General features: G+C 44.6%; 1 protein-coding gene across 1 annotated transcript in view; it reads right to left on the bottom strand.

Annotated features, from left to right (window-relative positions):
- Positions 1-24,958, bottom strand: part of CXCL13 (C-X-C motif chemokine ligand 13) — a 174,741-nt gene that overhangs the window by 113,458 nt on the left and 36,325 nt on the right. Inside the window, exon 3 of the mRNA XM_069626524.1 lies at positions 10,601-10,753. Within this exon, the coding sequence (XP_069482625.1) occupies positions 10,601-10,753 (153 nt within the window). The remainder of the gene's footprint in view (positions 1-10,600; positions 10,754-24,958) is intronic.

Here is a 24,958-nt window from a genome sequence, read left to right as displayed (position 1 = left end):
GCACAGCATAACCAACAGAACAGAACATGGCATGACTAATATTACTGCAGAATAAATACAGTGCAAATCAGCACTGTGTGCCCAGTATGTTTTAATAGCAATGCGTCATCTGGAGGCTATTTCCCCAATGCAATGTTAGGATGAAAAATCATTTACAAGTATAGGCGTTTCAAAAACATTACTCGGAAACTGAAATATTTAATTTATGAGGGAGTTCCTGACCCCAGCTAACTTGCCGCACTCAAAGTGCTGATGGCCACATCTCTTTTGGATGCTTGTGAATAAACCTTGCAAACTCATACACCTCATTATATATATATATATATATACACACATATATATATATATATATATATATATATATATATATATATATATATATATATATATATATATATATATATAGGAAGGGAGAGTGTTCTCCTGGCTATCTTGCTTTAGTGTTAACTCGAATAGTTCTAACACACTGGTTGTTGCGATAAAGTTTTCGCTTTTATTTGTGCAAGTGATGGGTTGTTCTACATTCAGTTGGTATGCATCTAGTACATTTGGGGCAATTAGGTCCCCTGGTTGTCAGCCGACACGTGTTTCGACCCATGGGTCTTTATCAAGGCTATTGTGTGCAGTCTGTTGCCCCCTGTGGTGTCCTGTTACGTAGTGATGGGTTGCTGTCCTGTAAAGACAGTGGCTCCTTTTGGGCCCTGGGGCTGGTCCGTATATATATATATATATACTGTTACGCTATAAGACAGCCTGGTGGGATGAGGTGCCTGCTGTAGAAGTGTGCCTGTCGTGGGACCACTTGTCTGGATACCTGCAGGGCCCATTCACCCTTTCTTCCATCCAAGAGCGATACCATGATGATCATTTCATTGGCTAAGAGGAAGATCTTTGTTTGGATAATTCAGTATGTAGTGTGTACTAATATTAGATATAATCTGCATCTTCCAAATCATATAAGGGGCAGAGCAGATGGAGATGCATGCAAGTAGTTCACTCAGGGCATTATTATGAGGATAGTGGTAACAGTAAAAATGGGGCATTTTAAATAGCACTTGCTTTTGAAATAGCATCTAATTGTGAGTTGGGATGGCACGGGATGCTTGCTGCATGGGTTCTATGGATTGTACTTCTTGGGGTGAAGATGGGTCATTGCGTCCCTCTTACTTCCGGTGCAGTCCATGCAGTAAGTAGCCTATGTGAACCCACCTTATAATGTCCTTTCTCGCCGTGCTCATAATGAGCCCCAGAGTCTGGAATGAACATGGGTTACATTTGTCATTGCCGATAATGTCTGTCTACGGCTTCTATGGAGAAATTAAGCATGCAACTTTCCCTCTCACAGTGGAACGAATGTAGCTTTTACAGTGGGTGGGTTCTGCAACAGCACACGGAGACTCGCCATTGGTCGGGTCACGTCAATACATATCAACTCAACTGAGAAGCCTGCACTGCCCATGATGGTGTGACCTTCAGCTTCCTACGCCCTACTCCACAGACGCGTCATCGCACAGCCCGCAAATACCACTACTTAAAAAAACAGATAGCTTCCTGTTGGTCCCCCCTGCTCCTCGGCCACAGGGGGTAGATGGGGGCAAAAAGTGTGTGGCGATTGACCCCACCCCAGGAGCAGCCCCACACTAGAACTAACAGCCGTCCAACCACTCGGGAGCTCTGGACAAAGCTCAGAACACGTTTTGGGACTCCCTGTGTGAAGGAACACGATTCACTCGCTCCCACCTCACCAGCCCGCTCCACCCTATGCAACCCTGTTTTGATAGCTTCTGGTAAAACCACCTGAATACACATCCCTTTGAATAACGTTCAGCCCACAATGTCTAAATGTAGCGTTGCGTCGCTCCTGTGTGGGACACTTTTTACTGATTTGACATGCCATAGGTTGCTACTGTGCTGTCTATGTGCGCCAAGAAGTAATTACATTTATGACGTCCACCATAAAAATAAATGTGCATTCATTTTTAATGACTTAACACAGATCTCATTCCTTTTAAGTAACCTTCATTTGGACGGTTTGTTTTTCTGTGGTAGCCCAGCCACTCAGGGGCGGAGCCAGCCTCACAATTTTGGTGGGACCGGATGAGTTTTGAAAGCTGATAGTGAGTCGGGCCAATAAACCCATTGCGCTGTCGGTCTACCCACCGAGGAATGTAGTCTGGGTCTTTCAACTTTTACAATTGAAATGGGCCCCCAAGCAGCTGCCCTTGTGTTGGCAATCTTATGACACAGAAACTTACTGACAATCTGCAGCTTTTAACCACCTTGCTGCATTCTTTTGACTTCATTATTGATTTAATAACTCCACGGGTGCCTTGGCCTATTTTTCCGAACTATAAGGCAAGTGGTGCCCCCAAAAATGTAAAAGAAATGGGCCCCCACCAGCCCTGAAACATCTTCAGCCGGCCCTGCTCCTACTTCCCTCCCAATTCCCTAGGCCCAGCTAGGAAGCTGAAAAGCTATTTTACCTTCCTTATGGCCATTAGTCGCACATTTCACCCCAATTCAGAGTCTATTTACTTTCATAATGCTATATTAATTATAGGAGGCGTGGGTCCTCTAAAATCTGAGCCCAGAAGTTAAGACTTTGGCTTCATTAAAGTGAGTCTGTTGATATCGCAGGGGCAGGCATTGATGTTGTTGCAGCCCGTTAAAGAGTGTTTAAACATAAGCAAACCGCGCTCTATCAAAGGCTCTTGCTCTTGCTGGAGCTACAGGTTGGTGACACATCTGAAAGAGGCCCTCTGCCCCAAAGTGGAAGGGCCAGAGCCCTCCCTGGCCAGAGGCTGGCCCCACTCATGCAGCCACTACCATAAATGGTAATAGGGAGCAGGGCCGGCGCTAGGGGTGTGCAGCATGTGCGGCTGCACTTGGCCCCGCACCTGCTAGGGTCCCGTGCCGAGGGTGCCGTTGACTCCCTCCTCTTGCAGGCTGCAGCATGGGCCGTGTGCTCGGAGTACCTAAGCTTGCTGCAGTGCACTCTGCGCTCACAGTGTGGCACCCGCTGCAGCATGCGCGATGACGGGGAAGCTTGCCGGAATATCTTTTTTCAAAGCAGCTGTTCTCCCTCGAGGGTTTGGCTCGCTTTGTTTCTTGGCTGAGGCAACTTGTCACCTATCAACCTCATGCTGTGACTCTGGAGAGACAAATGCCCCCCCACCCCCCTCCCAGTGGGTCAATAGGCGCTGGGTGTCTCATTGGCACTGGTGATCACTTTCTTTCTTAGAGCAGAGCATTTAAAGTGGGTGCAATGTACTATTGGTGGCCTATTTGAGAGACCATTGTTGTGTTAAGAACTGCAAAGTGGCATTTTTATTTTGAGGGCACATGCAAAGTAGCAGTTAGCTGCCTAAAATCTGTGCCTTCCTCCAGCACAATTAAACATATTGCACAAAACTGTGTTTAGCTATTTGCCTTATTTCCACATGTTTATAAAGCCAAAAAACGTTTAAGTAGATTATAACAGTGTTCTCACATTGTGTAAGAAGCATGCAAGTGAGGCATGAATATTTACCAAGGATGTGGCAAGAGAGGTTGTCATGCTGGAGACTGGAGGGGATATTTTCTCTGGTTCTGGCCCTGTACTGATTTTCAGGGCACAAGTTTATACATGTGGGTGGACAGCGTCCACCCACTTTTTCCATGGGGTAGACACAACCCCGGTTCTGTGTTTTTGAGGCCAGCATAAAAAAAAGTCTGCTTGCTCAAGTGTTCAGCTACTAGGATTTCACAACAGGTTGTCATGTTTCCAATGTAGACGCGTACCCACAAGAACACATAAAAGTGCCATTAAAGCGCACGTATCATGGAATATTTCATTATACATTTTTGGGTTTAAAAGGTGGGCACCTTTTATACTTTTACTTTTATCCATAATGGCCAAACCATGTTAATAAGACTCGCTACTTGGCAGGGTTTAAAAAATTCATAGGGGCACCGAGTTTTTATTATCTTTAGAATTCAACTGTAGCACCCTATGCCTCCAACTCACCATGGAAAATGCAGTAAGAAGAAACCACCCGCAATAAGGGTTCTGCGGGTGGCCAGGCGTTCTAGGAGGAGGGTGGTGGTGGGGGAGATGCAGTGGCATTGCTAGGACAGGGCCAGGGGGGCCCGTGCCCCTCCTCTGAAATTCTGTGCCACCCTTTGGGCCCCCCCTACAGTGGCGTACCCAGCTGGGAGGCCAAGCTGTCCCCTCAGAGTCTCTTTTGTCAGTGGGACACCTATCAATTCCTGCTCAGCATGCTATGTGTCCTGACAGCAGGACACCTGACCCTTGAACCCTATGCACTGGTAAACACACACTTTCTCACCACAGCACTCAGTGGACATACTGCAGTACTGTTCACTCCATAAGCTCCTGCCATGCACTGGAAAATGTACCATGTGTGAACAATGAGCACACCCATGCAATCAACAATGCATGCACAACTCACAAACCGCACACGAAACGCAACAATGTGAGGAGTAGTTGCAAGCAACCCACATAGCTGTTCGTGTAAGGCTTCCAGCCATGCATCCAAGACGCACAGCACGCCCTAGTGCACCCCACGTTGCACTCCTCATGTCATGTGTAATGCATTGCCCATCTGCAATTGTGCCTGCCACCTTTCACCCTGGCCACATCTTTGCATGCATGGCTCCATGACCTTGGGTTGGCTGTGCTGAACGGTATGTGCGTGGCTCTCTACATTGTCCATATTGCAACATTCTGATGCCGATGACTTCCTTTCATGGCGCAATATGTTCCTCAAGCAAGGGTTTTGTAAAGGGCATCCCATAGCAAACGGAAATGCTAACATATGGCTCCCTAATGTGCAACACGTGCAATGACCTACACCATGTGCTCGTCAACGCATAGCACCTCACTTTGGTTTTTCCACCAAGTGTAAAATGCTCTCAGCACCCATTATTCAAAGGTCACCATCCTTGGAGAGTTGCAGAGGTAACTCTGCATGGCTGCAGTATGGTGTGCTGGCTGTCGTCAAGGGATAGGCTCTTGGGTGCATGGCCAACGGCCTATGCCGTTGGCCATGTATCCAATAGTCTAGGCCTTACCCACACCCAGCACAGCATAATGGCCTCATGAAGGGGAACATTTGCCAAATACCACAATCCACAAACGTACCATAGGCTGGGTGGTGCAAAGGGCAACTCGTGCCAAACGCAAACAGCGCCATGTGCCTCCCTAATGGTCAGGGTGGTGGCATAATGTACACCACATGGTACTGGATGCATATCAGGTCCCTTGTGCTGTTCTACCACGTCTACAAGGTCCTGTAGACCCATTTTATGAATGTTACCACCACCGGAGACATGCATACTTAAAACTGCATATCTGCATTATGGTGGTGTGCTATGGTGCAGGCCTATGCTCTTCGATGCCTGTCCTATGGCCTACAGCCTTTTGCCATCCACCCAACAGTGTAGGTCTTGGTCACACCCAGCACAACATAACAGAGTCATGCAGGTGAACAAGTGGCCAGGTACATGCAGGACAACCCTAGCCCCTTCTAAGCATCCACTACTTCACCACTGCACCCACAGGACACACTAGAGGAGTCGTCACTTCATCAGGCCCAGGCATGTACTATAGTGTAAGAATTGCAACCAATCCCCACAACCATGAAAGCAACATTTTATGCAATGATCACAAACCGCACACCGAAGGCAACAATGTGAAACCTACTTCACCCCAGGGCGCATATTTGGCGGTGCAAGATGGCCACCCATTCATCGAAGGGGCTACGGGCTTAGCACACGCAACACACAGTACTGCAGTGTACGTTTCGAGTTTCATGTGGTCTTCATTGTACTCCCCTTCTGCCATTGCTGTACCATCAATGACCGCTAGGGCCTCACCACACACAGCACACCCTAGTACAACCCATGTTTTATGCACTCCCCTTCTGCAATTGCGCCTGCCAACTTTCACCCTGGGCACATCTTAACATGCAGGGCTCCATGCCGTTGTGTTGCCTGTGCTGAACGTTATGTGAGTGGCTGTGCACATTGTCCATATTGCAACTTTCTGATGCTGATGACTTCCTTTCATTGGGCAATGTGGTCAAACACTTTTTCAAGCAAGGGTCTTATAAGGGCCTAACCACTGCAAATGCAAATGGTGACATATGGCTCTCTATTGTGCAACAGGGGCAATGATGACCACCATATGCTAATGTATGCATAGCAGCTCACTTCTGCTGTTCTACCAAGTGTACAATGTCCTCTGCAACCATTGTGTGCTACTCACCAACTTCAAATGCATGCAGAGTGACAACTGCATCGCTGCATTATGTTGTGGTGGCTGTGATGATGGCCTAGGCTGTGTGTATGGCCGAAGGTCATATCCAACAGTCTAGGCCTTGAGCACACTCACCACAACATAACAGAGCCATGCAGGTGACCATGTAAGCATGTGCCACAAATCACAAAGACAAAATACGCACCAGCACTTCCACCAACCGCCGTTGGCGGGTCATTTGCCTAGCCTGCTTTCTTTCTTCTGGCCTGAAAGGGACACACTGCCCTCAAAACATCAGATTGATCCATCTCTGCAGATGACACTGCTTTAAAGGATCATATCTTGCCGCTGGTTGACCGCTGTTACAGCGCACACACTGGCACACACTGTGCCCCTCTAGCTCACATGTCCGCTCTGGATATTCTCAGTGCTCTTGATACGTTTGCACTATAAAATGTCCACACAAAGACACTGCCGAGAAAGGAACCCACAGCCACATTTGCGATCTGCACAGACCTTCCAGAAAAGCACCTGCAGCCAGATGTGAGACGCACAAAGAGGCAGCGCGTACCATGGGTATTAATGGCACACTTATAAAAGGCCACCTACAGCAGATGCGATCGGGACACAGTATGGACACTATGGGACTGATTCACAGAAGCGTTTTATAATTGCGCAATCCCATATTAAAACGCTCTGTGGATCAGGCCCTACATCATTTCAAAGTGCATAAAATGGCAGGTGTCCATTACCAGCCAATGAAAATAGGCAACATCTGAACAAATTGCCCATGAAGGCCCGCAATCAGGAGTGAACTTAACTGGTGCTGTGTGTGTGCTGGGCAATACATCTATATATATTTTCAATATCGTTATAGTTATCGTTAACATCAAGAATGGCTTGCTGTATAAATGCACGATTTTTACCTCCCCTGGGCCTTTGGACTTACTTTGCCCATGTCAATTTGGGAAAAGCATACACATTGACCTCGTATTTTTGTCTGTGGTCCCCTCTATGCCTCCCCCCCCAAATTTGCTTCCTGGAGACACCACTGGGGAGATAGGGTAGCTGCGGTTTTCCACACCAATGTCTGTCCAACACAAATAGTAAAATGTTCAGATTTTTTTTAAAAAAAGGCTTTTAAGCTAATGTTATCAGCTCTGTCTCTGTTAAAGGGAAAGAGGCGGTTACATCACAGCTGCAGGGAAAGCCTCACAGCTGCAGGGAAAGCCTGATGGCGCGAGGCAGTGGAAGCAGGCGCATGAAGAGGCGGTTACATAACAGCTGCAGGGAAAGCCTGATGGCGCGAGCGCGCGAAGAGGCGGTTACATCACAGCTGCAGGGAAAGCCTGATGGCGCGAGGCAGTGGAAGAAGGCGCGCGAAGAGGCGGTTACATCACAGCTGCAGGGAAAGCCTGATGGCGCGAGCGCGCGAAGAGGCGGTTACATCACAGCTGCAGGGAAAGCCTGATGGCGCGAGGCAGTGGAAGAAGGCGCGCGAAGAGGCGGTTACATCACAGCTGCAGGGAAAGCCTGATGGCGCGAGGCGCGAGGTGGAAGAAGACTCAGGATACTGCTGAAAAGACCAGACGACTGAGAAATCGAGGGGAATAGGAGAAAGATCTACAAGGTTCAGTGATGGGACGTAGTAGAAGGGCGGAACTGTATGATAAAAAGGGGAAACAATAAATGGTGTATAATAATATGTGTGTGTACAAATAGAGGAAGTAATAGAAAAGATAATAAACCAATGTTGTTCTCAGCGTGAATGTGCGCCAGGTGTTAATCAGTGGTGGAAATGGAAAAAATTATATAAGGGGGATCCCACAACGCGGGTCGGAGGCAAGGGGGGGGGGGGCGGGTGGGCGCAGGCAGGGTTTGGAGCAGGGGGCGGAGTTCCGAAGGGGGGCAAAGTTCTGAGGAGGCGGAGCTGGCAGTTGAACTCTTCTCAAAGGAAAGGTTCAAAATAAATAATGGTTTCAAAATGGTGCAATTTCTTTCATGCAGCTTCTTTCAAACACCACACTGAACACCAATTCCACTTTAAATCACTTCCATGGCAATGGTGCACCCCAAATACTGTTGTTAATACAGTGATTTTTAGTACATGAAGGGATCCATAGACACATTGTACAGTAGAAGGCTCCCAGGATAACTCAGCAGGTTGAGAGACCGTTGCTGAGATGTTGTATATTAAAAGCTGGTTGTTAATCATATGACTTTTTACAATTTCTCATAAAATACAAGTGCTTTAAATTGTGTTTAGCCAGGGCATGGTTTGGTCTGGCTCATATTCAGGGCAGAGGTGGGGGTATGTTTGCCCCTGTAGTGAAAATCTAAAGTTGTCACCCATAAACCCAGAATTGAATTTCCTAGTTACTGCAGTCAGCACAACAGAAGCGTTTCTTTGTGATTAAGCAGTTTGACAAGCATGTAACATCTTTACAAATATAACCTATGAATAAAACACAAAGGCAGGAGTACACAAATTACAGGGTATTTGTGTGGTAGTCTGACCAAAAAAGAAGCGCATTTCAAAGAAAACGAGTGCAAGTTTAAGCAGCATTTTTGAGTTTGTTGAGTTTGGAAATGACTTTCTTTTTTTCCATAAAAGTGTAAGATGCACATTTGGAAAACAATAGTGTGCCCATCATGTAGAAACCCTGCTTTTAACAGTGATCTCCCCCCCTTCCACCTCCAGGGGTGTTGCTAGGCCTGGAAAAGATCCGGGGCTACACTAATGTCGGGATTGTCGGGACTCGGGGCTAGCTAGCCTTTTGGTTGTAGCCCCTGAGATTCTATCTGGGGCTATAACCAAAAGACCAGGGGCTGTATCCCCCTAAGCCCCCCCTATTAACGGCTCTGCCCCCACCCCAGTGATAGTCATGGCCAGGGGAGTTGCTAGGTCTGGAAAAGACCCGGGGCTAAGCTGATATCGGAACTGTTGGGACTGGGGGCTAGCTAGTCTTTTGGCTGTAGCTCCTGAGATTCTATCCGGGGCTACAACCAAAAGATCAGGGGCTATAGCCCTCTTAGCCCCCCTTAGCAACGCCCCTGGTCATGGCTCATTGATTCCCGTGTTGTCCCTTTCAGGCCAGAAGAAAGAAACAGATTAAGCAAAGAGGACCTGCAAACGCGTGTATGAGGCTGAAGAAAGGAGCACAGAGCAGATTAGATCCCCGAGCCCCCAGCTTCCCTAAATTGGTGGCTCGGTAAAGCCTTGTCAGGGTGGAGGCAGGCCAGATTTGAGATCCGGGGAGACAGCTGATGCCGTATCTCAGACTCGACAAGAGCTGGCCCATTGACCAGCACTGGCTTTACTCATACAAACTGGATCGCAAATGGTTGAAATAGCTCCTTAATGGCTAGAATGGAGGCCAAGTGCACCCCAAACCTCCCTGAAACGAAGCCAACTTTGCTATTTCCATCATGCTGGACTTGTGTGTATCTTTGACCTCAGCCATTCCAGCCTGTTATGTGTTTTAGGATTCGCCTTTGATGTCCTCATATGTCTATAGTAATAACAAAACAAAAACAATCGTCTCACCCCCCTTCAGGCCAAAACGTTTATTAGAGTATCTTTTCTTCTCTTTAGGTTTTCAGAAAGTGTAGAAGGCAGGTTCTGTACACCATTAAGTGCCTGCATCCCATGCTTCTGCTCCGCAATGCTCACAGTCCCACCCCCACCCCCGCCTCCTCCTGGATGTGTACACACAGGTGGTTGCATCACCTACACTTAACCTCTTGTCTTTTATTTCGACTCCTGTTGGTCGTTCATCCCCACATACGTCCCCCCTACCTTCTCTAACCCCACTCTTCCCCCATATACTCCCTATGCATACTCACACATATACTATGTTGGTCGCACCACCAACAGGAGTTGAACTAAAAGACGATGTGGTTGACGAAAGGACAAGTCCTGTCACAGAAAGCCCCAGGCGAGGTTTCCCTTTTCACCCCCATACCAATGCAAGCAGCGTTAGTGCCCTTGATATCGGGCACTATTGTCTGCTAGATGCCCTTCACCCTTGTTAGAGGTCCTCGCCTTTGGATCAGAACCACTTACCTAGGAGGCGGTGCCCTACCACACAATAGAGGCATTTGGTGCTGGCCCAAGCAATTCAATACATGCAGCTCCAAATAGTATGCCAATTTATTAGGTTTGTGATTTATAGAATATTGTTAAAAAATCAGTTGAGGCTGTATATATATATATATATATTCTCTCTCCCTCTCTCTCTCTCTCTCTCTCTCTCTCTCTCTCTCTCTCTCTCTCTCTGCTCCATGGCTACTCTGGCGGTTACTGAGGGTGCATGCTGATGGCGCACGCGCGACACTCACCATAGCCGGCCTGTCTGAGGAGCAGCAGAGAAAGCACCAGCAAGGCCCCGCTCACTTTCATCCTGTTCTGCTCGATATTGAGGTTATAGTTGTGGGTCAGCTTCCAGTTGCCGGTCAAAATGGCGCTGGAAGATCCGGCTTCCAATTTATTTGCTCAAAACAGAGAAGTGGCGCTATTTTTGGAAACCAAATAAGAGAAGTGATCTCAGACTACAAAGAGACCCTCCCGAAGAAAAGCACCGACCGTAGGATTGCCCACGGCAGCAGTTTACATTTGAATTGAGGAACCGAATTACTGTAAGGCCCTTTAATGTTTAGTATCCTCATTACCTGTCTTCAAATATTTTGAGTGTTTTTTCAGATCATTAGCAAAATCTGGATGTGCCAAGTAGTGACTTTTCGGTTATTTGCATGTTTTCTATTCTTCCCCTGTGGAGTTACCCGTTACTGTCAGCATGTTCTGACCCATACAAAAAATCCCCTGGTTCCTTGGAATCTTTAAAGGCAGGAACTAATATTGCTGTACAGGTGAGACTCTGTGACTGTACGTTCAGCATCATTCCCTTCCTGGCTAAATGGAGGTTATATGCAGGCATGTGAGGATGTTGCAGGGGGTTGTGACACAGCCATATGTGAACCCTTTAAGTGATAAGGAGGGGCATGGTCATGCCTTCACGAATGCACCTGCAGGGCTTGTGAAACCCTAAAACAGCCTGCCTTGCTGCACTGGACCGGCCTTTGTGTCCACTAGAGGACTTGGTCACCCTTGCCCTCCACCTGGTGTGTCGATGGCATTTACCTTCCCGTGTACCCAATGCTTTACCATGAGGTGATGCCTATGGACTGAAGTTCCAGACACAGGCCCTAAGTGGCTCTCCCTACCTAGAGCATACTTCCATAATACCCTGGTAGCAGGCCCATCCTGCTTGGGGGACAGGAGGGACCAGCACCAACTTGTGCAAATTAGAGCTCACAATGAAATGAATGGCGTTCCATGTAAGTGAATGGTTTAACCAGATAGCTGGGCTGATCAGAAAAGTCCAGATGAAGGCTCATTTGAATTTCTGGTCCAGTTAAGTCTAAAAGGAGATTGGATACATTTGCTCAAAACTCTGCCTCTATTACCCAGGCTACACAGAATACACAAACGCTCAGTCACCTTCCTCCATATCACTCAAGGAGTTGTGTGATGGACAAGTATTATGCTGTCCGGATAATTTCCCTTGACTAAGGAGCAGCCAAGGGCAAGCACATTGTAAATGCTGCTCCTGGACTTGGACACCATAGACCCAGGGTGACTGTCACTGCACAGTCGCGAGCCCCATGAGCCGCGCGGGGAGTCCCAGCATCCTCTAGAGGGACACACGCTAGTATGTCCTAGGTAGAGCTTCATCAGGCACACATGGGGTGTTTCCCTAGCTGCGGGCTCCTGCCTCTGGCCATGGGTGTCTATCCCTACCCAGTCATAAATTCCATGAGCCGAGAGACGAGTCCCAGCCTCCACTGCACATCTGGAGGGGTAATCTCTAATTCATTCCAGTTTCAGTGCCATCTAGAGCACATAGGTTGCTGCCCCTGGTACAGAGCTGCTGCCACCAACCCAGAATAGTTATCCCTACTCAGTCACGGGTTTCATGAGTACCGGGAGAACTCACAGCCTCCACTAGAAAAGTAAGCTTTAATGCATTCCAGTCAGAGCTCCAGGATGTCTCCAAGCACAATGAGGGTGCTGCTACGACCTGGGGCTACAAAAACCAACCAAGATTGGTTCTCCCCTAACTCCGTAACTAGTCACGAGTTCCATGAGCAATGGGAGAAGTCCAATACTCCTCTGGAGGGGTACGCTGAAATGTTTCCCAGTTAGCGTTCCAGGAGTCCCGCAAAGCACATTGGAGGAATTGCCTGCAGACTTGGTCTTTACCTACCAGCTCAGAGTGACTCTCCAGTCACAAGTTCTATGACCCCTGGGAGGAGTTCATTCCTCTTCTGGAGGGTTAAGCTCTAATGTCCCCCTTTTACATCTCCCTGAGCCCTGCAAGCACATATGGGATGCTGTGCTGCCTTTGGGGTTGTACCACAGACCCAGGATGAATGGCCACACCTGCTCACAGCTCCATGAGCTCTTGAAGGAATCCCAGCATCCTTTGGAAGAGTAAGCTCGAATGTGTCCATTTACATTTTTTTTATAAGTACATTTGTATTTGTGTTTTATTGAATTTGTATAGCGCTTTTGTCAAAGTGCTGAAGAATACTCAAAAAGTGGTACACACATACATTGTAATATAACCAGAAAAAATGGACAGAACTCAAACATTAGGGGAATTAAAGTAAAGGATGTTTCAGGTCAGCACAGAAAAGATGAAAAGAGGTAGCCGCACAGATAGGGAGAGGGAGGGAGTTCCAAAGATTAGGAGGATGTAACGAAAAACAAAAACGGGATGAGGTGCGCAGTGGTTTGGGGACAGAGAGAAGGGGTGAAGGTGTTCAGAGTGAAGAGAATGTGTAAGGAGACAAGAGAGGCAAGATAAGGAGAGTCCATGACAGCATGTTTAGACTGTGCTGAGAAAGTGAAATAGAAGTTGGTTGTCAAATGAAAGAAGGGAAGCAGAGGGTAGATGAGTGGTAATAGAGGCACGATTAGTTATAGAGGACATGCAACAAACAGAGGAGTTGAAGACCGATTGAGGGCGGCAAAAAGGGAGATCGGAAGGCTGTCCAGAAGTGAGGAGCATTAGTGAAGTCGGGAAAAGGCAAGAGAAAAATAGGAAGGTTAATAGCATGGGAGGACAAGAATGGATGTTGTCGAGATTGGGAAGGATGCCCGCTCATGATTATGCAACTGACAGGCAGGAAGCATCCCACACCCAAAAAATGGAAGAGTCCAGTAATGTGGCAAAGTACTGTTTTATTAACAAAATCCAAATATAACAGGGACAGTAATGGACATTAGGTGATCTCCAATCCTTTCTCATCTTGGTACAGGCTTTGCAACAGCATTTGAATTCAATATGACGTCACAAACAAATGATACATTGCACAAATCTAGGTGGGATGGGATTGGGCGAGTAATATGGATGAGTATGCATTCTATATGGGTTTAGGAATCTAGAATATAATAAAATAGAAATGTATATAGCGCATGTCCGGAGAGCCAAGCATAATATGCACCTGGGTGCAGTTGGTAACAAAAGTGCAATCAGCAGCGGGGACAGGCATTACTGAAAGAGATGAGTTTTTAGCTTGTTCCTGAAAATCTCAAAAGACTCTGTTTTTCTTAAATCAATTGGTAATTGGTTCCAGATTCACGAGGCCACACATGAAAAACATCTGTCCCCATAGGAAATTGACCTGGAGGATGGAACCACCAAAAGACACCCTTCTAATGACCGCAGAGATAGATAAGGGCGGTAGGCGAACATTTTTGATGAAAGGTAGGCTGGTGTCAGGCCATGAATGCATTTAAAGACTAGGCAAAGCCTCTTGAACAGGACTCGTTTCTGCACCGGGAGCCAGTGGATATATCTAAGAAAAAATAAGTCTGACTGCGAATTTTGAGCAACTTGCAGGAGCTGCATTTTGTATTTTGGAATACCCAACAGAAGAGAGTTGTAATAATGAAGCTGCAAATGTATGAGTGCTCCAACCACTGTGCAGCAATCATTATCCGTAATAAAAGGCACTAAAGGTTTCAGAAGTTTAAGTTGGTAATAGACTGCTTTAATGATTTGATACATCTGTACATTGCAATTCATATTTGACTGCCAAATGCAGCCAAGGTTCTTTCCCTTCTGTGAGAACTGTGTCGGAATGTCAAAGAGGGATGGGCAAGAAACAGATCTAACCTTTTCTTGAAGCCAAACACAATGATTTTCGTTTTAGACGGATTCAATTGAAGCTTGTTCTCCAACATCCAGGTTTTGCTTTTCTATGCACATGATAAAACACAAGTTGTTGCATCTGCTGAGTTTTTTTAGCCAAACGTAAACTTGAATGTCATCTGCGTATCAGTGGTACTGTAAACCAAATTGGGAAAAAATATTCATAAGTGGACACATTTACACATTGAACAACAGTGGGGACAGAGAGGAACCCTGGGGAACCCTACATTCCACTGATAAAGAGTCAGACACAAAAGAGCCCAATTTGACTTGCTGGTATCAATTTATCAAATAGGATGAAAACCATTTCAAGGCTCTCTCAGATACCTGAGCAACTGTGGATAATCTAGAAATGAGAATATCAAAATCAACTGTATCAAAGGCTGCTGATAAGTATAGCATAACAAGCATGCTGATGTCACCCTCATCGGCAGCCCTCAAAATATCATCCCAGACCGTAAAAAGTGCTATATCTGTACCATGCCCTGGTCTAAACTCTGACTGGTACGTATCCAGAATACTGTCCTCCTCCAGAAAACTGGAGCTGCGCAGTCAATACTTCTATTACATTTTGGAGGCCAGAGAAGACCTGCAATTGGGCAATAGTTTGATAGAATCTTATGGCCCAGGGATTTTATTTTAAAAAGTGGAATGAGATAGGATTGCTTTAATTGTGGTAGAACACATCCTTGAGTCAAAGAGGCATTTACAAACAGAAGAACAATCTCACTTAGTGCCAATGCATGCCGTCTGGCTAAATAGGCTGGAATAGGATCATAGGCAAAGTTAGTAGGTTTTAAGTTTACCCATGAGAGTGGACACTGTAAACTAAGAGGGGAGAAAGCAAATGTGTGAGGTGGTAAATTTGTGGTCAATGAGGCCTCAGCATTTAAGATGGCGTCCCGTTGCATTGCTATCTGTGAGTCGATGTTTGTTAGGATCAGATTTGTTTTAGCCGAAAAAAAAAAACATTACATTCATTAGCCAATTCAAGTGAGAAAAAAAGGCTAGAAGTGGCACATGAGGGGGAAACAAAATTCGTAATAGTCATAAACAAAGTCTTCGACCTGTTTTCGGCCGTGTTAATTTGTTCTTATATATGAGCAGACTTGGCTAAAACTATTTTTTATAAACTTTCAGAGCATATTTTGCCTCCTGACGGTCCTTGTGGTCTCTGGTTTTAAGCCATATTTTTTCTTTCTTGCGATAATTCCTCTTGAATGTTTTCAGTGAATCATTATACCAGTGATTATTTATTTTCCTGGGCATTTTAGAATGTTGAATGGGAGCAACCGCATCACAGTTCTTTTGTAAACCGGACATGTAAATCCGGTATAGCTCACTGCAATTAAATCCTGATTGTACAGCGTTAAGGTCACCCAACAATTGATCACAAGTAATAAGATCAAGATTTTTCTTCTGACGTGATAATTGAACATTAATACTCATATCGTTACCAGAAAATGGCATAGCTAATGAAGAGAAAGTGACCACAGAATGGCCTGACCATGAAACAGGATTAGTATCCTGATAATAGCGATTTACACCTCTAAAAATCACAGGATCCAGACAATGTCCTATAGTGTGAGTTGAAAACCTCACTTAATAGTTGGAGGTCACGTGAGTGTAGAATGTCTTTAAAATGCATGAAGTCAGAATTATCAGGCGTGTTACTCCAGATTTGAAGATTGCCCAGAACAGTGAGCTTTGGGTGGCAAAGTGCCTCTATGCCAAAATAGGCATCCAAACTATTCAAACAAGCATTGGCAATGGCAATAGTTTTGATGTTTACTGTTCTTTGCATTTTGAATTTATAGGCATCAGGGTGCAAAGAGGAGAGTGCCAAGTATTAAAGGAGGACGGGGTAAAAGGTGCAGGTGTGCTAGAGAATGAGAAGGAGGGAGAATAGAGCAAGGCAGGCAGACAGATGATGGGGACTGATCCGGCATATGCAGTAAGTTTACCTAAAAAAGAGAAATAGAGTCCAGAGTGCGGAATTGTCCACACATGGATGAACAAGGGGTTGATTAGTGATGGCTGCCTTTTCTACACCTTGTTGCCCATAGATGGTCCCATTTCACCTGATAAGTTCATGATAGAGTCATCAGAAGAAGAATTAAGAATTCCGTCAGAAACCTGAGCCTGTAACCAGAGTCACCCCTGCAGGTAGGCCAGAGTTGAATTTACCTTGATGTGATATTAGCATGAGTAGATTTATTCTTAATGACAATTGACAAGTGGGGACAGATTTCTGGTAGTACAAATTTGTATTCATTTGTAGATAAGCGACCAACACACAAAGTCACAGAAAGTGGGGCATAGCTAAGCACCCACCATTGTCCTGAAGAAGGTCGGAGTCATCTGAGAGCCACACTGAAAAGGCCCGCACAGTCCGGCCCAAACATGTGTAGACGACTTTATTGTTGTTCAGCAAGAGCTACATCAGTAGATCAACAGGATGCATAGGAACTAGCCGTGTTTTTTTCTGTATGAAGCCTGGATTACCAAAAAGGCTGTTAATGAATGGTTACATTAGTTTGGGGGTGTGAATGTGGATAACAAGAGGTACAAATAGGTTGAATGTAGTTGGGGTAACCAACATGTACATGTGGTTGTGAAATGAATTTTCTTTTTTAGCTTTGACATTACCAATTGCCATTGATGAAATGTGTATAACATTACATTTCTATTAAATGGGCACAGCCAGCTTAAAAATGAGTTTTTGCAGTGGCATTAGTTGGTTTTGGGTGTAGCCAACATCAATGTGTTCTTACAGTACAAGCCGTCATATATTGATCACCTCCATAATTAAGTGTTTTTACAGTGGCATGTTGGCATATATCGTGCAGAGGCCGCATGAACGTGTTTTTCATTACCAGGAAAAATCCTCTGTTTGCAAAATTCCCCATTTTACCTATAGGCCACTGATGAATCAATTCGCTGAATCCTTCTGTTAAACACGTAATTCAGTCTATTTCTCCAAAGACATTCTCTTTTCCCCATTCATCATTTTAGGTGAAAACAGCACTGTGCAATAGCTCAAGTTTTTAATCTATCCTTAATGGTCAGTATTGAGGAGACTAAAGATACATGAGCATTGTCAAATGTGCCGTTTAAATATTCACTTTCTTGCATTCCATTGCGTACATAGCATCTCAGTGCTGCGTTCAGATAGGCTGTACGGCCATCGTCGGTAATAAGCTCCAATTAGTGCGCACAATATACTACATGTCATTGGCACAAGCAAAGTGCTTTAATAACGGCCCTGAATACGTCAGGGGAGTTTCTCACATTCACTAAGAAGAGATATATGTTAGCGCTCCCCATCCCCAGTGAGCCCATTTCATCCCTTTGTTTAAATATCCAGTGTGAATTTCATAATGGAGTCAATGGTTCCCAAAAAGTGTTAGGGGTTGGTTTAATAATGAATTATATTGCCCAATTACGCCCTGTAAACTAAATAACAAAAATGGTCTTGTTACTCACCTGCATATATCAGACACTTGTAGAAAGACACAGGCGGGCGCCGTTTTGTCTCACTTATATAGTGAAAGCAGTGAGTTTTAGCCCTGCCTACCTCACAGAACTAACCATTCCATGGCGGTGCCACGGTAATGCCAATAAGCGGATTGATAACTTCAAGGAATAGCACTGTTGAGTTGCTACTAATAAAGTATACAGGTTTAGTCATGGTGTTTGACTGCGGCAGTTTAAAAAATTGAATCGTTAGTGTGATGGCAAACACTTTAGTATTCAATCGTGATCTGCATTATGTTCAGCAATTTTTCAAGGTTATTATATACTAAGTTTGACATATGTAATATTGTGTTGGGCTGATTGGGTTACATAAGTGTCTATTCAGAAAATTGCCTGTTAGGCGTATACTTTGTCTGCAGTCTTCCCCACTGCAGCATTGAATTGTGGGCCTTGTAGTATTGTGTGTTCTCTGGATCCTATCTTTGCAAACATGTCATGCGTTTGTACATTTCAACACATAAGAGATTTGAGTAAAGAAAACAGATTAACAGACAACGCTACAAAACATTTTATAGAAATTATAGTAAACAAGAAAACCAGTTGACAAACTGTACTGACATTTAGAAACATCTGATTTCAAGATACAGATAATGTTCATCAATTACATGATATGGAAGTTAACGTCTGCTTAGTTCGAATCCCATGTTCGTTGGTTATTTCATGTTTTTTTGCTTATTGCATGTGTCACATCGAACTGTATTTTCAGCCACAGTTTACTTATTTGTTGATTTATTTTGCAAGTCTCAAAAGCCAGTTCTCCGGTCTTTACTGCATTTCCAATGTCCAGTTAGCTTGAAGTCTGTCTTGAAACTACAGTTTTCTTGTTGTACGTCTTGGTCACTTTATTGTGTATCCTTGTTAGAATTTATGCAACAGAGTAATCACAGAAAGAACCCATCTCATGGTCAAAGTTTAGTCAGACTTCTGTGGCCCTGAAAAGGCATATTAGTTTCGCTTCTGTTTCTCTCCTCAAGAGGCGTTCTTGATCTACACTTCTGACGTTCTTTTGTATTCTTTTTAAGCCAATAAATCTGATTTGATCTTTGTTTTGCATCGATTGATTCTCTTGCCAGTGTGTGGCTAAAGGGAGTCTCTGGTCTTAGCTGCGGATGGAAGAGAGATGTTCCCGAAGTCTCGTTTTAATGTTCTGATTGTGCTCCCAATGTAAATTTTATTGCAAACACATACTATTGCGTACACAACATAGGAAGTTTAACAATTGATGAAGTCCTTTGTTTTCTATTCCGTAGCATGGGTCTCCACAATTTCCATGAAGTTGTCAAACGCATATCTACACAATGTGCAAGTGCCGCATTTTTGAAAACCTGATCTCTTCGGGTTCAGCCAGCTCAGGGTTCCTCTTGTCGTGGGGCTTGTAAGGAACGATGGGCTGAGTCAATTCTTAAGTGTTTCTGCTCTTTTAAATATTTTTTTGGCTCATTGCCTAGGTGCTCAATTAGGTCTTTGTCCAGTAGTAATAAGTGCCAGTATTTCTTCAGTATTCTTCTGATCCTAAAGGGGTTGGTGCAATACTTAGTAATAAATTGTACTTGCATCGTTTTGGAGTCTTGAGCTTTTCTGCTTTTCTGGGTCAGAGTATTTCTTCTGTCTAAAAGCTTGGCTTTATTCAGTTTTGTCCGCATTTCGTTTCTTGGATAGCCTCTTTGTTGGAGTCTATCTGAAAGTAGTTTACATTCACTCTGAAATGTTTTTGTGTCACAGCAGTTTCTTTTGGCCCTAATGAATTCTCCTACTAGGATATTCCTTTTCACTTTCTTTTGATAACAACTCATAGCATATAGTGTTGAGTTGACTTCTGTTGGGTTCCTAAATGTCTGTGTTTGAAGTTGTTGGTTTGATACATATATTTCTAAATCCAAGAAACTGATTTTCTTTGCATCATAAGTCCCTGTGAAGGTTATTCCAAAGTTGTTACTGTTGATTTCATTAATGAATTCTCAGTTGTGGTACCGTTCCAGATTAAGAAAATATCATCTATATTTCTTGTCCAAGTAATCACATTCCTGTCAAATTTGGGATTGGTATAAATAACCTCTTCTTCAAACAGCCCCGTGAAAAGATTTGCCAGGGCTGGCCCATATTTCGTACCCATGGCAACGCCCTGTATTTGTTGGTAAAATACCTTATTGGATACAAATATATTGTGTTCCAATGTAAGCTCCAACATTTCAATCAACATTTTACAGTGATGGTAGTGGGAAGCAGAGCTGTCTTTGTATTGATGTTCAATGGTTTTAATTGCAAGGTCATGTCTTATGGAGGTATTGAGAGCTTGAACATCGAAAGTGGGCAGCAACCATTCTTGTTTCCATTTGTAGTATTTAAGTAAGTTTAGTATACTAGTTGTGTCCTTCAAATGGGATTTAAGTTTAGGTACATGTGGGGCCACTAGCGCATCAATATATTCTGAGAGTGGCTCTGCTGCCTACCCTATACCGCTAAGAATTGGTCTAGCTTCTGGTATCTTCTCAAATGGTTTGTGTATTTTTGGTAAGAAATGCATTGTTGGTAGAGTTGGTTCTCTAATGCCCAAAAAGGATTTCTCACCATCTCTAATGAATCCTTATCTGTGCCATTTTTTGATGTATTCTGGCAAATCTACTACCACTTCTTTCTTGGGTTTGAATGTAGGACTGTGTAATACCCCGGGGTGTTCAGGTGTTTCATTGCCATTTGAATATAGTCATTAAGGTTCAATATAACTATATCAGACCCTTTATACGCTTCCTTTATGATTATTGTGTCATCATTTTTAAGTGTGTTTCATGCTTTGATTTCATGTCTAGTCAGATTCCCATCCGTCTCTGTTGATTGATGTCTCTTATGATGGCTTTAGAAAAAGTATCTATGATGTTATCTTGACCGAACTGAGGTATAAACTTTGATTTAGCCTTACATTCTTGAAATTTATAGTTGATTGGTTTTATTCTTAGGTCACTAATTAGATCTCCCATTTTATATTCCTGACTTTCATTAATTGAACGCAGTAAAAAGGTACTTTCAATATCCAATATAGTGAGATGGCTGGCCACATCTGGTCGAATTGGTTCTTGTGACGTCGGTGCTCGTGTAGCAAAACATTTAAGTTTAAGTTTGGGAATAAACTTAAAAAGATCAATTTGTAGTTCAATTGGATCTAAGGCTGAGCTTGGTGCAACAGAGAGTCCGTTGTTAATGACAGTACGTTCTTCATTGGTAACATGCCTGCTCGATAGGTTTACCACTCAATTGTTTAGTTGTGCTTTCTGGTCAAACCTTTCATGCTCGCTCTCGTTATTCTTTTCCCTGTTTCAGAAAGATTTCCTGGGTCTATTACATCGCCCCCCCCCCCCCTCCTTCCTCTGCTCCTGTATTAGGAATTTTCGTAACCACTGGTGATGGAAGTTGAAAATGGACTTGCTTGGTTTGGGTGGGCCTATTGCCTTTTCTGAATCTTTTAATTTGATTTGTCTACACCTCACTACGTAATAGGGTGTTATCACCTCCAGTGGCGGAGCTTTCTTGATCAGATTCTATGTCTGAGCTTCCAGCTGAAACATTGGGGGTGCTCACCCTGGTTCCTGATGATGGTTTTTGGTCATACTTATTCTAAAAGGTGGAAACCTGGTCCTCCCTATAGTCACGTTAATCTCAGAAAAATGTACGCCTTTTTCTTAGTTTGACTTCATCTTGATATTCCTTGAGGATCTCATACATCTTATGGTAATTCTTCTCCTACGTGGCTTCTGCTGATTTCCTTTCTGAAATTTCTTTCTTGATGGTTTCAATATGTTCTACTATTCTCGAATGCTCTCTTGTCGTGTGTTCGATCAACAGTTCCAACATTGTTTTTGAGCTAGCATTGAGATTCTTTTCCCATTTGTTGTCCTCATCGTTGGAAAAGTCGGAAAAGATGAGGATTCCAAGCCCTCTAAGCATTTGGTTCATTTGAATATAATTTTTCAATGAGGCCATCTCCCAATATTTGTTGATATCTTTGATGGAATCTCTTTCCAATTTGATACATTTGAAACAGAAATCTTCCCTTTTACTGGTTGAGAGTCTGAGGACATGCTCCATGTTGCCCCTAGGTGGGAATAAGTCTCTCACCTTGCCAACATTGGGGTGAGTTGTACACTACTTAAACGTTTATACAGTTATCAAGCAAATAACAATTTCATTGTCAATAATCTAGCGGACTTCTAAACTATAAAACAAACTATTATACCTTAGTTGATGTACTGCAATGATTGTGGTGACAGACACCCCCTTTTTCAAGAATTTCGTGACTTTTGACTCCATAATCTAGAACACTAATGTTGAACTGTGAAAACATGGTTGCATAGTGATTAAATCACAGGGCACAACAATCATTTCCGTTTGTTATATTTTTCTTTCCCTTTCATCCCTGAAAATCTGCATCTATCTCCAACCCCCTTTTCTCTGTCTATCCACCTTAAAAAAGTCTGTGGTTGGTTTATTTGCAAAAAAGTATTTGGTTTGATGAAGTTAAGGTCCGGTTTTGAAACACGTGGGCCGAAACACGTGTTAATCAGAGGACACACTTTTGATTAAACATTAGTCTGGTGCAAACTGAGTGGTGGCAATTTAATTTACTTTGTATCAAACTAAAGAGAGCAGTGGATTCACTCAAAGCTCGCACACAATTTGATGGGACATTCGATTATGAACATAGTTACACATCAACACGCTGATTCCAAGTCACAGAAAGATCCACCCTATCCAAACCCACACCAGTGAGGATTAAACTTCAGAGTAGGGGCAATTGCAAACCCAGTCCAGAGTCCTTGCCTCAGAGAAGTGCCTGAAACTTAAGTGGGTGGACAACTGGATGCAGCATTACCTTCAAAGCCTACATGCGTGAAGACCCCTGAGAACTGCTGGTGCCCTGTTGTTGGTACTGCACTGTTGGCTGCGACATAGCCCTCTGAAAGGGAACAAGATCTGTGCTGGCCCTGTGTCTGTATGTTCGGAGAACACCGTGAGCGGATGATGGACCTTCTGCTTCAGTGTAACCTTTATCTCTAGCGTGGGCTATCCAGGGGATGTGCTAGAGGCAATAGGGCCCCTTGCGAAGAATCTTCGTTACTCCTGCTGCTCGTGGCCACTGACGCTGTGGGCCTCCCCCTCACTGCATTACTGTATCCTGGCTTCCTCTGGGTGTGCGAGGGAGTCATCGCCCGAGAAGAGGGGAGCTACATTTTTGTGTGTCCTGCGTTCAGGGATGACGAAGGGGTCTGTCAGGAAGCAAAGCTCCATGAACATGTTCACCAAGGCCGCCCGAGGCCGTGAGTGGCACTCCGTCACCAGCAGAAACTATGTACTTAAATGAGCCCACTGAGACACAGCATATGATGGCGTGCATGCAGGAGCGGTTCTCTACCATCCATACAAAGCTGGATGACATGAGTGGCACAATTAGCTCCATCAAGCCTCACCTGGAGAAAACCGATACATGGCTAACAGAGGCTGAGACCATAGTGGGACATGTGGAGGATGATGTCTCCCTGCTGAAAGCCAATTTGCTGCATTGAGTAAGCAGGTGCAGATGGTCACCAAGAAAAACGACCAACTCAAATCTAGTCATGCTGCAACAACATCCGGGTCATCGGAGTCCTGGAAATCAATCTGGACGGTCCATGGAAGAATTTGTGGAACATACTATTCAAACCTTGCTCAACAATCCTATGCTGTCAGCCCAGTTTATGGTGTAACGTGCCCACCACTACGTAGGGCCTAAACTAAAACCTGTTGTGCCGCCTCACCCTATTATCGTCAGATTGTAAAGCTACTAAGACAGAGACGCTATCCTGGTGGCTGCTTGGGAAAGGAGGGAGCTCTTCTTGGGCCCCAGTCGACTGCACTTTTATCCCAATTTCTTTGTGGTGGTGCAGCAGGAGAGGAAATCATTCCTTGCAGTGAAGAAGAGGCTTCACGATCAGGGCTTGAAATACTCAATGCTATATCCTGCTAAACTACCCATCAAGAGTGGAGGCAATACATACTTCTTCACCTTGCCGGAAGAAGCCATGACATTTCTGGATGAATGCTCCGCTGGGCCGGGATGCAGCAAAGGATGCCTCGGCGCGCAGTCAAAATGTGATTGAGTCCCATTCCTAACGCTGTCCGGGGACTGTACTCTGTCTTGGCAATGTCGCCGTTATGTGGCATAGGTGCCACTGTCAAGTAAATTATATTTTGTTCATTGAGTCTTTCTGATATCCGCAAATGTTGTTCAGGAGCGATACTGTTGTCCAAGTTCATTCTTTTTCTGAAGGTTGTGTTAGAGCCCGGGCCCTTCCTTTCCACCCGCATGCGCCGGCCTATCCATGCAATGTTGCTGTGTTGTTGGGGTTCAGAATTCTGGGGGATACATCTTCCTGATTGGGAGGATAATGCAGGTGGAAGAGGAGGGTTATGTTGAGGGTTCAACATGCACTTGATACAGGCACAGAAGCACAATTGGATCACAGGTGATTGCTTCAGAGGAGCTAGAACTGGGAGTCTTTGAAGACATTTCCCTATCCGGGGACACTGTATGTTTGGCACATTGGGTTTGGGTGAATTCACGTGCTTGAGTTGGAACGTGCGAGAGTTGGGGAGAGGGTTGGAGAACCCAGTTAATATGCAGAAACTTGTACTCCGTATCGAGCAAAATAAAGCCAAGTCTCATTGGCACTATTGGGCTTCGCCTTCAAGAGTAACCTCAGGGATCATGTTAAACTCTACTTTGAGGCAGATGTGGGGTCTGTGACTTCTAGCAGTACACTCTGGTAGGCGTTCAATTGGGGCATTGTGATGGCCACAGAACACGGGGTCTTTAAAACAGGATATTGTGAAAAGCGAAGAAAAGCTCCACTGTATGGATTAACAGCAGTCGGCTCATCCACCCGCTGCTTCGCTGTCACAGGTTAAGGAGGCG

The sequence above is a fragment of the Ambystoma mexicanum genome, chromosome 6p (genome assembly GCF_040938575.1).
Source record: "Ambystoma mexicanum isolate Mex_15411 chromosome 6p, UKY_AmexF1_1, whole genome shotgun sequence".
Taxonomy (NCBI): Eukaryota; Metazoa; Chordata; class Amphibia; order Caudata; family Ambystomatidae; genus Ambystoma; species Ambystoma mexicanum.
This window is presented reverse-complemented; position numbering and strand designations above follow the sequence as displayed.